General features: G+C 35.1%; 2 protein-coding genes across 2 annotated transcripts; one reads left to right on the top strand and one right to left on the bottom strand.

The window, feature by feature from the left end:
• Positions 1-311: 311 nt before the first annotated feature.
• On the bottom strand, positions 312-1,530 carry LOC110748318 (transcription factor HHO5-like). Its single transcript, XM_088250691.1, has 4 exons — positions 1,296-1,530; positions 956-1,140; positions 612-840; positions 312-477 (listed from the first exon to the last, which is right to left on the bottom strand). The coding sequence occupies exons 1-4, from the start codon at positions 1,528-1,530 to the stop codon at positions 383-385; spliced, it is 744 nt and encodes a 247-aa protein (XP_088106817.1). The 3' UTR covers positions 312-382.
• Positions 1,531-9,591: 8,061 nt separating this feature from the next.
• On the top strand, positions 9,592-12,038 carry LOC148296072 (auxin transport protein BIG-like). The gene is made up of 4 exons (XM_088249931.1): positions 9,592-9,824; positions 10,385-10,550; positions 10,645-10,685; positions 10,791-12,038. The coding sequence occupies exons 1-4, from the start codon at positions 9,792-9,794 to the stop codon at positions 10,827-10,829; spliced, it is 279 nt and encodes a 92-aa protein (XP_088106057.1). The 5' UTR covers positions 9,592-9,791; the 3' UTR covers positions 10,830-12,038.
• Positions 12,039-13,195: the final 1,157 nt, after the last annotated feature.

Here is a 13,195-nt window from a genome sequence, read left to right as displayed (position 1 = left end):
TGCTTTTAAAATGATCGAGTGAATAGATTTTCTCGTGCGCTTGAGAAAGATCCCCTGTATATTAAGACATCATTGCTACTAAAGTGATCCAACGCATGAGAAATATCTCATTTTTAATGTGTATATAGGAGGATCTATCATTAAGATTTCATTGCAACTAAATTGATCCAATCTAAAGATTCTGTTATGCACGCAATGACCAAAAATTAACAACTAAAGACTAACATGAGTTTATCGCCTTTCCCTTAATATAAATATGCTAAATAATCTCATAAAAATATGTACAGTTCGGAATAAAGCAGCCAACCAAATATATAGATTCTCATCAGTTCGGATAATAACAAGTCTGTCTTTGTAAGGTAATATTCTTATGATTCACAAATTACAATTCAAAGCCAACCTGCAGGTGACTCTTCACTTGGTCGTTAGTAAGCCCCTCGACCTGCATGGCCTCCCTAATTTGTTTTGGAGTTGCTTCTGCTCAAAAAGGCAAATGTAATAAACAAACAATATTTTTTCTATCAAGCCTCAAATAATATTATATTTGAAATGTGTTGAAAATATATACCCAAAAACCTAGATCCCACCCAAAATGATTCAAATATTCTCACCTGCAGGACCTCCCAGCATGCTCAAGACCTCCACAAACTTTGTGTGGAGCTCTTGCGTCCAGCTTAACCTGCCGTGTTTCCACATAGGCGGAGGTACCTCTGGCGGCTGTGGCTGTGGATCTGGTTCTGGCTCCAGCTCCAGCTCTGAACCGCTTGCCTCCATGTTCAGATCACAAGGGAAAGGTGTCCTGGGACTTGGCTCATTGCGGATCGGCTCCTTTCCCTTCACCTTCAACAAGATCACCAAAATGTGTCAAATCAAATAATTATTTATCAAAACACAAGAGGGAAAAATATTTTTAAAAATAAGGGAAACTGAATTTTTGCATGTCTATGCCACCTACCTCATGGTCATGACTTGTATGATCTTGGTTGCGAGGCCTAGGGTTAAACGGAGGTGATGAGCTCTTATATTTCCGGAACGCACTTCGTCGTTCCACTGGATCCTCACATGAGCCTCTATTCTTACATGCATCGAACTGATCTTGGCCACTCAACTTCTCAATTTCGTTATTGAGTGTTTGTATAGCTATATAAATATGATCACAACCAAGAAAAAACATCAGTCAAAAATAAAAAATAAAATAAACCCATTAGAGGTAAATCAACATAGATCAAACCCTTCAACAATTTTCTTAGAGATAAAAAGGGAAAAATAAATAAATGGGGGTAGCTATAGCTCACCATCCAACAACAGAAGAACACACTGAGGTACGTCTCTTTTAAATTCCTCTACTCTGTGAAGCTCTTCTTGGTGTTTTAGAAGATACTCATTCAAAACAGACAATTTGTGTGGAACATTATCTATACTTTCCAGATCACTGAATAAGTGATTGAGTGATTTTGGGACATAAGAGGGCTTTAGACTCAGTGCAAGATCAAGAGAATTTAGCTCAAGAGGATTTGAAGTTGAACCCATTTTTGTCTCTCCAAGCTTAGCTAGCTAGCTTTGTATCTTTCTCTCAGATCTTGGTTGTTTGGTGGAGACAAGAGGACAGTGAGGGTTGGTATATAAAGAGAGAGTGAGAGTATAGGGAGGAGACAAAAGTGAAGAGCAGAATCCACAGAATTCAATTTTAATGTTCTAACAAAAAAAAAGAGTGCAAATAGAAATCCCAACAAGACAACTTAGATTACATAATGGCAGATTCTCTCATACACTCCCTCAGATTTTTGACAACGAAGCTCCAATTATTTTTTATGCATTATTAAAGAATAAATAAATAAATAAATAAAATTAAAGGAATATAGTCTGAGTCTAGGCGCCGCGTATTATCTGTCCATATATATATATTTCTTTTTTCTTTTTTCCTTTTTGGCCAAATTTCCAAAACCAGAAATGAAATACAGTGTGAGGCCATTCTTATCTGCAAATACTGGCCTTAATGCTTTCGGTGTCTCTTTGTTGGATGCTAGAATCTGTCATAATTTTGACAGTTTATATTCTCATCATGCATGGCTGACCTTTCTCTCTTTTGTTGATGTCAGTCAGCAAATTCATGAATTCCAACCAATTCCTCAACTCTATATTCTGCATGTGTCTTCTAAGTTGTTGCAAATACAGACAAGCATAAACAGTCTGAAAATTATGTATTGTATTTTGAGAGTTTTGATAAAATAAAATAAAAAATATTACCATGACTTATGGTTGCCAATTTACCATATATCTACACATTTCTTCCAAAAGAATATATATATTGATATATAAATTTAGAAAAAATTTGACAGGATATTTTTCCTAAATTATATTGGATCCCATATCATTTTCCAAGAAGGAGCTAATATATTCTAATATCTGGCAATTAACGAATATATATATACCACTATATAACATTTGAAGAAATTTGTGTTTTGCAATTTGTGTTTTGTCATTACTGAAAATAGGGTTGGGTAGTCTCTCATTCATGAATCATGAGTCATGAATGCATGAAGGGAAACGCTTTTCTTTTCTTTTTCTTGTTTTCTGTTCTTTTTTAAAATTTCACAGGCATATTTAGCCACGTTGAGTATCTCTTCAAGGTAGTTGCTCTGTCAGAGTTGTCATCCATGTCCACCCCTTCTTAAGGAGATTCCTTTCATAAAAGGAGATACAGCTCTATCTAGAGCCACCTGCATCCATGGCAATTACCATAATATTAATATATACCCATTAATGCATTTTTGCATGGAGATAATAGAGGGCATATATGTAATTTTGAAATTGGCCGAAAAACATGCTGAGAAGCATCTTCTTGAACTTTTTTTTTTTTTAAATTTTATTTTATATATTATTATTTTTTACACATGCCACTACTACAAAATAGTTAAACCACGACACAAACTAGACGACGGTGCATCTTAAAACCATCGTTATGTTTTAAAAGACAACAGTATTTTTAAAACCGTCATGATATATCATTTTATACACTACTAGTGTTAGATTGATTTTTAAAAGACGACGCTTGTCACTAACAAGCGTCTTTTAAAACACGCTGAACAAAAAAAAGGCCACTTGATTTTTAAAAGACGACGCTTGTTAGTGACAAGCATCGTCTTTTAAAAATCAAGTGGCCTTTTTTTGGTAAAGACACGATTTTTTTGAAAGAATTGTCGTATATTATATGTAAAGATGACCATTTTTTTTAAAACAGGGTCGTCTATTATGAAGTAAAGATGACGGTTTTTTTAAAAAAAAGTGTCGTCTATTATATTTAAAGATGACGGGTTTTTTTTTTAAACAGGGACATCTATTATGAAGTAAAGATGACGGTTATTTTAAAAAAAGGGTCGTCTATTATATCTAAAGATGACGGTTTGTTTTAAAACAGGGTCGTCTATTATGAAGTAAAGATGACGGTTTTTTTAAAAAAAAAGAGTCGTCTATTATATCTAAAGATGACGGTTTTTTTTTAAAACAGGATCATCTATTATGAAGTAAAGATGACGGTTGTTTTAAAAAAAAAGTCGTCTATTATATCTAAAGATGACAGTTTGTTTTAAAACATGGTCGTTTATTATGAAGTAAAGATGACGGTTTTTTTTTTAAAAGAGTCGTCTATTATATGTAAAGATGACGGTTTTATTTTAAAATAGGGTCGTCTATTATGAAGTAAAGATGACGGTTTTTAAAAAAAAAACTATAGTCTATTATATGGAAAGACGACTGTTTTTTAAAAAAGCCGTCGTCTATTATATGTAAAGACGACGGTTTTTTTGAAAGAACTGTCGTCTATTATATGTAAAGATGACGGTTTTTTTTTTAAAAGCGTCGTCTTTTAAAACACGCTAAAAAAAGGCCGCTTAAGTGAATTCGCGCTCGACAAATTTTCAAATTTTCCCCCGTCTTTGAAAACCTTATCTCTCATTAACAAGCGTCATCTTTTAAAACACGCTAAAAAAAGGCCGCTTAAGTGAATTCGCGCTCGACAAATTTTCAGATTTTCCTCCGTCTCTAAAAACCTTATCTCTTCCTCCTTGAAACCCTCCTGAGCTTTCTAAAACACCCTCATGAAAGGTTTGATTTGAAAGTCACATAATCTCTCAATACCCTTTTATATCTTGCTAATGAATTCTGGATTAGTCTCTTTGCGTTTCTGGTATGTTCTTTGTCTCCATGATTTCATATTTTCTGTCTCTCTTGATTTGTCTGGTTTGTTTACATATTTTTTTTTTAATTTCTGGTTTCTTTTTAGATTTTCTGATTTTGTTCTCAGGAGATGAGGAGGAAGCTTGCAGATTTATAACTTTTTCTTTTGTAGGTTTTCTATGTGAGTCGTATGTTTTTTTGTTGTTGAAAATTTGTTACCTTCTCTTTTCACCATCGTTTTATTTATATATTTTTCCTTTTGCAGGTTCTCGATGGTCTTTTTTATGCTTATTTTACAAGTTTTCTATGAAAATATGGTCCAATGGTAAAATTTCTCTTCCACTTAATTTTATATGTTTATAATCTTAGCTTTTTTTCTCTCTCTGTCATTTTGATTTTTTTACAGGGATGATGTAGGAGACTTCAGTTGTGCATCATTTGTATGTTTGGATGAGGAAGGCTTGGATTAGGAGTACGTAGGTCTTGTTAGGAAAAGATTGTACTACTTAATTGGTAGGAATTATGTTTGTTGTAGAATAAAGATTGGTTAACTATGTAATAACTATTGAATCTTCAAGTTTTATGAAAGAAACTATTTTTGAGTGTATATATTCATTAATAAAGCATTATGGTTGGTTTTCCAGTTAAAATCGTTGTATAGCATCATATGAAATCAAAAAGAACTAAAATGTAGCAGTTTGGGAACTTATTAGATGACGTTTTTCATAATAAATCATAGTCTTTACAGATAATTGACAACGGTTTTTATAAACCAACCGTTGGCTTTATAGATAATTAACGACGGTTTTTATAAAACATCTGTCGTCTTAACCTACAATCCATGACGGTTTTCATAAAAAACCGTCATCTTAACCTACAATTCACAACGGTTTTAATAAAACCGTCGTCTTTCCTCCTATAATTAACGATCTTTACCTCTAAACAACGACGATTTTCTTTAAAAATCGTCGTCTTTACAGATAAACAACGACGGTGAAAAGCCGTCGTAGTTTGACACCCAAAAAGATGGTGGTCGATTTAACGACGGTTTTCAAAGCATTACAACGACGGTGGATCCCTGTCGTCTATTTCGTTTTTTGTAGTAGTGTGCGCTATTGGGGGAGGGATATTCGAATACAAGACCTTAGATGCGGGGGTAACTACTTAATCACTTAAGCTACAAATTTCTTATATATTTTTAATTAAATTTAGGCTTAATATCACAAAACGTCCCTAAGGTTTACAAAACTATTCTGGAGCTCATAGAATTTATTTGTGAAATATATTTGTCTTCTCTTGTTTTATGTAATTAAATTTTTGGTTATGCACTCCAATGTAGTCCAGATATCCGGAAGGTATGCCTTTGGTTACTACATTTGTTCACCCCTCAATGATTGAGATGCTTGATGCTGCTACTGAAGATGCTCTCGAGCATAGTAGCTGGTAAGGAAACATCTCTGATATTCTTATGAATACCTTACTTTCTTTCCGAGTGATGTGTGTTTACAAATGGTCCTTGCCGTTAGGTTCTGTCAAAAACTCCGTTAGTTTGCTGACTTGACATATATATATATATATATATATATATATATCACAAAACATCCTTGAGGTTCATGTACCTTTCACAAATGGTCCTTGTTAAATTTTTTGATTTTTTAATTTAAAATTCATAAAATTTTGGTTTTCTTTTTTTAAATTTTATGAATTTTAAATTATTTAAAAATATATATTGTATTTTAAATACACGTGACACTATATTATTGAAGATGTGAGCTCCACATATATGTCACATCAACAAACTAATGGGAGTTTTTAAAAAACAATTTAAAATTCATAAAATTTAAAAATAAAAAAACCAAGGGTTTAGGGTTCATAAATGGTCCTCAAGATTAAAATCCTTCCATAAATGTTTTTTTTCCATTTTTAAATTTTAAATTGTTTTTTAAAAACTCCATTAGTTTGTTGATGTGGCATATATGTGGATCCCACATCTCCAATAATATAGTGTCATGTGTATTTAAAATACAATATATATTTTTAATAATTTAAAAAAGAAAACCAAAATTTTATGAACTTTAAGTGAAAAAATTAAAAAAATTCACAAGAACCATTTGTAATAGGTTCGTGAACCTCAGAGATGTTTTGTGATATATATATGCCATGTCAGCAAACTAACAGAGTTTTTGACGGAACCTAACGGCAGAGACCATTTGTGAGCACATATACAAACCTTGAGGACCACGAATGACACAAAAAAACAATGAGGATGCAATATGATAGTTTCGTAAACCTTAGGGACGTTTTGTGATATTAAGCCTTAAATTTAATATACTTGGAGTTCAACACCATCTGATCCAATATTAACGCTCAATAGAGCATTGTTTTTAATCTCAGGGGTGAGGGGATTCAAACTTGTGATCACTTTAAAAATTAAGGGAGCAAGTATTTTTGGTCACCACCCCTAAGCATTATCAAAAGATGAATTTGATTTTGAGATGTGTGCTGTATATTAAATCACACTCATCTAATATCAATGAATGAGATGGTAATCCTCACTCACCATCAAATGCTCTCCAAAATTAAGAACAAAAAATAACAATGAAATCAAAAGATAGTTGGTGAATACATATAATTGAATCATAATGCAAAAAATATTGAAGACATTAAAAATGGACAAACTACAGTAAACCCCCCAACTTATAGGGTCATTTACGATTCCATACCCGATTTTGGGGACATTTACGAGTACATACACAATGTCGCGAAAAACCTACAGATTGCCCCCTCCGTTAGCCAAATTGTTAGTCAGTCTGTCAAATGCTGACGTGTCAACAGTGGGACTCCTTTTTTTGATGACGTGAACTTCCACATGGACCAAAAATTAATAATAAATTATTTTACTTTTTAAATTATTTAAATATATATATATATATATATATATATATATATATATATATATATATATCTCTCTCTCCAAGCAGCAGCCATGGCTTCCCTTGGCCCACTCCTTCAGATCAAAACGATGAGAGACTTTAATACAATCCCACCTTTACCAATATGATCTTGTGTGTATGTGTATGTTTTTTCTTTCTGTTTTACAATTTTAGTTAATATAATTTGTGACAAATTTTAATTATTTTTCTGGGAAATAATTGGGTTGGGGTTGGGATAGTAGGAGGAGGAGAGGGCTCATAAGAAAACGTGAACAGAGTGGAGGAAGTGGTGGCGGTATCATCGTCGCTGACAAACAGTGGTGCAACGTCGTTTCATATGGATATAGAGGGAGGTGAGACCAGAGAACCCAAACCCAGAACTCTCTCTCTCTGGTGGATGCTAACGTGAGACTGTAGAGCCCTTGTGTTTCGCTCCGGAAGCTTCAGTCCCTCTCCTTCTTTAGATTCTCTGCGTTTGATTTTTTGGTCGGAAATTAATTTGTTTTGGTTTAAACCCAAATATTTGATTCAAATGGATAATCGCTGGCTCATATCATAAATCAATCTAGTGGTGATGGCAGAGCCCTGAGGTGCTCCAGAGTTAAACCATGGCCTTCTATGCCGCTTCTCGCTCCAATCTCCACACCTCTTCTTCTCAATCCTTCTCTGCAGCTTGGGTCTGTGATATCGGTTAGCTATCATTGTTTATTGCCATCCGTAGAAGCAATTGGAATTCAGGGTTTGGTGGTAGAGGCTATGGAGGAAGAGAGAGAGTGTTCTGGGTCTGGGTTCTCACAGATAAAGAGAGAGAGAGAAAGAGAGAGAGAGAGAGAGAGAGAGGTCAGGAGAGATCTGGGGTTGAAGAAATCTTGGAGAGGGGGGAAAATAAATCAGGAGGAATGGGGAAGAAATTGGGGGAGAAAGAGAATTTGGGTAGGGTTTTTCATTTTTTTAATAAATTTTTTTAATTTAATATGTTTAATTTTTTAAAATAATTTAAAAGGCAAATTTTTTATTAGTTTTTTTGTCCACGTGGAACCCCACGTCAATTAAAAATGGGTCCCACAAATGCCAAGTAGTTAGATAACGGATTTTCTGACGATCTCGCTAATGGAGAGGGCAATCTGTAGATTTTCCTCGACGTTATGTATGTACTCGTAAATGTCCCCAAAATCGGGTATGGAATCGTAAATGACCCTATAGGTTGGGGGGTTTGCTATAGTTTGTCCTTACAAAATTAAGACTTTTTATCATACATTGTCCCTGAGATTCACGAAATTATCACATTTTGTCCTTAAGGTTTGAGTTTATACCTGAAACGATTCCCCTTTGACCCACAAAAGGAAAATGACGTGGCAATAACACATTAGGGTGATGATTGGGCCCAAAAGGAAGAAAGGCCCAAAGTCAAAACAAAATTAGAAATTGAGCCCAAAATCAACAGCCGTATCATAGTGGGCTCGACCTAAGTTGCGGGTTCGCCTCAAAGAATAAGATTGTCAAGCCCAATATCATATCTATGATCCATAAGCATGGGGCCGAATACTAGGCCCAAGAATTACAACAGCCCAAGGTTTTGGTCCAACTTGATTTCACTGTCGACCAAGCTCAAAGCTCAGCAATTTGTTCCTCGGCCTACAAAATCTCGAACGAATAAATTTGCAGGAACTAACTTTGCAAGGGCATCATGTGACCTACCTCGAGCATAGCACTGACCATAAAGGCAAAAGGAATGATGCAACGTCTAGCTACTTTTTGGAACTTGTGCACACTCAGATTGAAGGCTTTTGAACTCACATGGAAGATGGACGACTATAAAACTGCGAGCACAAGGGTAGGGGAGGAATTTGATTTTAGGACTTTGCAATTTTTGTAAGCCTCAATAGCTAAAGTTGTCAGTATTTCTATTCATGTTTGTTGATTTATATTAATTTCATGTAAATTTGTTATTGTATTTGATTATTACAATTCTGTTGAGAATTATTATTATCTTTAAATTCATATTTCCTATTGTTCCGCCAAACCCTTAGAGCATGAAATTAGGGTTGGATTTTGAACTCATAAAATGACACTATTCATGAAATCTAACCCCTCAAAATTTTTGTTGTTCTAAGAGGTTAGCTAGAATTCAAAAGTTATCATTTACTTAGGGTGGCAAAAATAAACTTTCTTGTGTTTGTATGAAGGAAAAAAAAAATTAATTGTCTTCTGTGATGAATATTTAAATTTGATTTTAGAAAAAAAAAAAAAAAAAAAAAGTTGGAAGCAATGAGTTTTTCATAGAGAACAAATTTTAATTTCTATCCCTACCGTTACCCAAGATATTTCTTATGTTAATTTGAACATTTTCCTACAATAACAAGTGTTGTTACTGTAGTTTATCCCACGTGTCAACTTTTTATTCGTCATCCAACTGACCATTTCTTTTTTTGTTTTTTAAACACTGCATGCGGGCTCCATCTCCATGCACTTGTTAAAAAATAAGAATAAAAAAAGCCCCAATGGAGCACAATTTGAGCATTTTGGGCTAAACACCCCTACTCGTCCATTCGTCCACTGATCTCTTGCAGAGGCTGCGCTACGCTCTGATACCAAAACGCTGCGTTGAGGTCGTCGGAGACCGGAAGCTAGGGCTCTAATCGTGGGCCGATTTTCAAATTCAAGCAGTTTATTCGATTGCCTATGCCACCGCTTCCCCCTCTCGATCTCTATTGGGTACTTGGCTTCATTTTTTTTTTCTACGTGAAATTAGTGACCTTCTCTTTTCCACTTGAATTTTTGTTTTTTATTTAAGTATTTGAAAAATTATATAAAGTTCGTAGTTTTAAGGGATTTGACTACTTTTTGGTTGGTGAGCTCCATGTTCTTGCGTTTAGTTACAATACTAGGAGTTGGATATCATTTTACTGACGGTTCACTGTCTAAATGTGCATTCTAGAATTGGCAAGTAATTTCGGATGTGATGTTTTTTTTTTTCTTAATCAAACAAGGAAGACGGATAATATGTGTATAGTATGAATTGCTTCTTGCATGGTGTATATATGTTGCCATTTTTTATTATAGATTTTTTGTGAATTGAAGGAGGGAGAGGGATGTGGATGAGTCTTTTTTTGTTGTGTTGGTTTCTGATTTTATTTATTATTATTATTATTATTATTTTTTAATTTTTGTGTGTTCAGTGTTCTGCATTGCTACCTGTTTGTGCATGCTTGGGGAGGGGGTGAGTAGTTGCTCTATTTTCGTTTTGGTAGTCCACTTTTTGTTTGGTTTTGCAGAGTAATACGGTGCAGCTTTTGGAGATAGCGTTGGTTCATGAAATGGATAAAGCACCTGACACACTGCAACCTTGCTCTGTTGACAGTCTGGTGGAATTGTTACCATCTGTTACCAGTCGTTCTTGTTGTAATGAGTTTGATAACCACACTAAATGTGGTCCACAAGGTATTTGTTTTGGTTGTAAGATTTGATTTCTTCTAGTGTTGTTGCCTCATGGCCTACTGGTACTGATGATATACTTTTTTTTGTGTATGAGAAGGTGTCAATTGCTCAAGGTCTGAGAAACCGGTAGATCGTCTAGTTATGTCTTTAGCTTCTGAGTGAATACAATCGGATAGTCAGACCAGTAGGTTTGGCGGGCCTACTATCCATCAGGATTTGAACAAATAAGTTTTTCTATCACAGGCTGGGCAGTTGCTCACGTGGGGTTCAGTAAATGTTTGATCTTGTTCTGTAAGGAACTCATTGTGCTCCCAGATATGTTTGATGAGAAGATGGTGGGACAAACTTCTGTAAGAGACTGTCCTTCAGTTTGAGGATTTATAAAGCTACTTCGAAGTCTCACAAAGGAAATCTATATATTGAATATGATGCCTCATTGGTGCAAGCAGTTGGTTTTTTTTGCTGATGTAGTGCCTGGGTTGTTTAGACCTGGATTTGAGTTTGTAAATAGCAATGTTGCAGTTGAGGGTAGTTTTGAGACCCTCATTCTGTTGCTACTAGAAGACTTTCTTGAACTCATTCGGGGTACTTTCGGCAACAACAGTGTTTTGCGTGGTAGCTTCCATACTAGACAATTTAGACTCATCTGTATTGAGATAGAACAAAGTCTGCTGCTAACCTGAAGCCCCCACTAGCTTATTTTCCACAATTGGTTGTTTCAATATTGATGCTCATTCACGACCTTAAGAGACAGATTAGTCTGGCTGTCATTTGGAAGGAGTTAGACACAGAACTTGATGGCAGTAGCGTCAATATTCTTGATTCCCCTAGATGCCTTGTTCATTCTGAGAAAGTCCTTTACCTCATAGCTACACATTTGAACATTGAGTGCAGATGATATAACAATGGATGGATGATCTGATGCATCTTATCTTTTTCTGTGAGTAAAACTGAGGCCAAAGGTGGAGAGGTCATATTCTAGTTGTGCAAAAACTACTTGCAGCTCTGAATTGAAAATGTTGTTTGCCATGAAGACGAAGCCTTTTTTGGAGACCTTTTCTATGAAGGTGGTCGTGTATCTACAGATGGATATGATCATCCAGCAGTTGTTGCTATCCAGCAGTTGTTGCTAACTCTAGCTCCATCTGGTTTTCATATTGAGATTCTTCTCATGTCATTTCACTTATCATCAGAAGAGGAAAAAGCATTACATGCAAAGTTAATATTTTCTGCTCGCAGAACAATTTGTGGTCCAATTTCGGTTTCCAACAGTACACATTGTCTTGCTGGGCTTTACTGGTTTAAAGTTTGATTTTAGTGGGTCGTCATATGATATTTTACCCACAGACTTGTCCTTCATCTTTGCTTGTCCACCTACGATCCAAGTTGAGGGACACTCCATACTCCAGCTCACAGCTTGGGGTGAACGATCATTTGTCATCTTGGGTCTCAATTGTATTTGAAAATATAATGACTGCATTGTTTGAAGAACAGCCTGACATCAGTCCTTGATTCATCAACTGATTGATATATCTGCCCTCCCTGCTTCGTTGTCCACAGACGGTTGTAATATTGACAGATTATGCTTGAGTTGGGATGACATATGTTCAATCATGTCATTGTCATCAATTCTGGGGTTCTGGAAAGCTAAAAAGGCTGCAGTTGTGGAGGATCCTGTTATTGAAAGATACATTTTCGTACTTTGTTGGGACTTACCAACTATTAGCACTGCAAAGGACCTTCAGCTTCCTAAAACAGACTCCTGGCACTTCTGAAATAGCAAATATCTTTTACTTCAGCCGTTCAATTCGAGGTCATCGTGGTGTTGATTTGAAAAATAATTTTCCTGAAGTCATTGTTCGTCTGCTTCATGTATCCAATTGTAGTTAATTGGACGAGACTTCAAATAGAATTGCCATGTAATATGTGTATAAACGTTAAAAGAGATTAAAAAGGAAGGTTTTTGGTTTTTTTTGGCATAAAAAAATGTCGTTGTTTTAGGAAGGGGAGGCGAATTTAAAGTCTTCCCAATTTTTAGCGGCGGTTTTCTGAGTCGTAGATAAAAACTCCTATTGCTGCAGTTAGCGACGGTTTTTTCCGGAGCTAAAGTAGTTTTGCATTTAGAGGACAATTAAATCGTCACTAAAAGTTCAAAAACCGGAGCTAAAGTATAAAAACCGCCGTTGAAAGTTAAAAAACCGCCACAAAAAAACAAGAACGTCTCATTTTCCCTGATAAACTGTTTTTCCTTCCTTTCTTCTTTTTTTTTGGGGTACAGCAGCAAAGTCAGTCTAGAAGGAGTTGTATGTTTGTACTAGTCACTCTTAATTATCGTCATCAATATTAAACAGGTTTGTCTACAAAAGAGATCATTTTCATTTGTTTCAAGTGTTTGATCTTTGGGTCTTGCTTCTTGTCTTCTTATCTTCTAAGCTCTAGCTTTTCATTTGTTTAAAGTGTTTGAAAGTCACACATGAATTACGATTCTCTGTTGTTTTCCATATATGAATTTAATAAACTCCATATTTGAAACATTAGGTGAAAGCTTTAAGCATGCCTACTTGGTACTTGCAAAAGTTGGATGAGATTCATGCTAACTCTTTTGTTTGTTGGCTTTTTCTTTTGGCTATGAATGAAGAACAACATAA

Source organism: Prunus avium, chromosome 3 (genome assembly GCF_965620075.1).
Source record: "Prunus avium chromosome 3, drPruAviu1.hap1.1, whole genome shotgun sequence".
In the NCBI taxonomy this organism is placed as follows: Eukaryota; Viridiplantae; Streptophyta; class Magnoliopsida; order Rosales; family Rosaceae; genus Prunus; species Prunus avium.
Note: the sequence above shows the minus strand (reverse complement) of the source record. Positions and strands in the feature narration are given on the sequence as shown.

What these genes read in the sequence shown, in the direction of transcription:
- LOC110748318 (XM_088250691.1), bottom strand. Translation starts at nt 1,530, where the DNA reads ATGGGTTCAACTTCAAATCCTCTTGAGCTAAATTCTCTTGATCTTGCA. An exon ending in ATACAAGTCATGACCATGAG is followed by an intron (nt 841 to 955) that starts GTAGGTGGCATA and finishes ATCTTGTTGAAG; the next exon opens with GTGAAGGGAAAGGAGCCGAT. An exon ending in CATGCTGGGAGGTCCTGCAG is followed by an intron (nt 478 to 611) that starts GTGAGAATATTT and finishes CTTTTTGAGCAG; the next exon opens with AAGCAACTCCAAAACAAATT.
- LOC148296072 (XM_088249931.1), top strand. Translation starts at nt 9,792, where the DNA reads ATGCCACCGCTTCCCCCTCTCGATCTCTATTGG. An exon ending in CACTAAATGTGGTCCACAAG is followed by an intron (nt 10,551 to 10,644) that starts GTATTTGTTTTG and finishes GTGTATGAGAAG; the next exon opens with GTGTCAATTGCTCAAGGTCT. An exon ending in AGAAACCGGTAGATCGTCTA is followed by an intron (nt 10,686 to 10,790) that starts GTTATGTCTTTA and finishes TTTCTATCACAG; the next exon opens with GCTGGGCAGTTGCTCACGTG.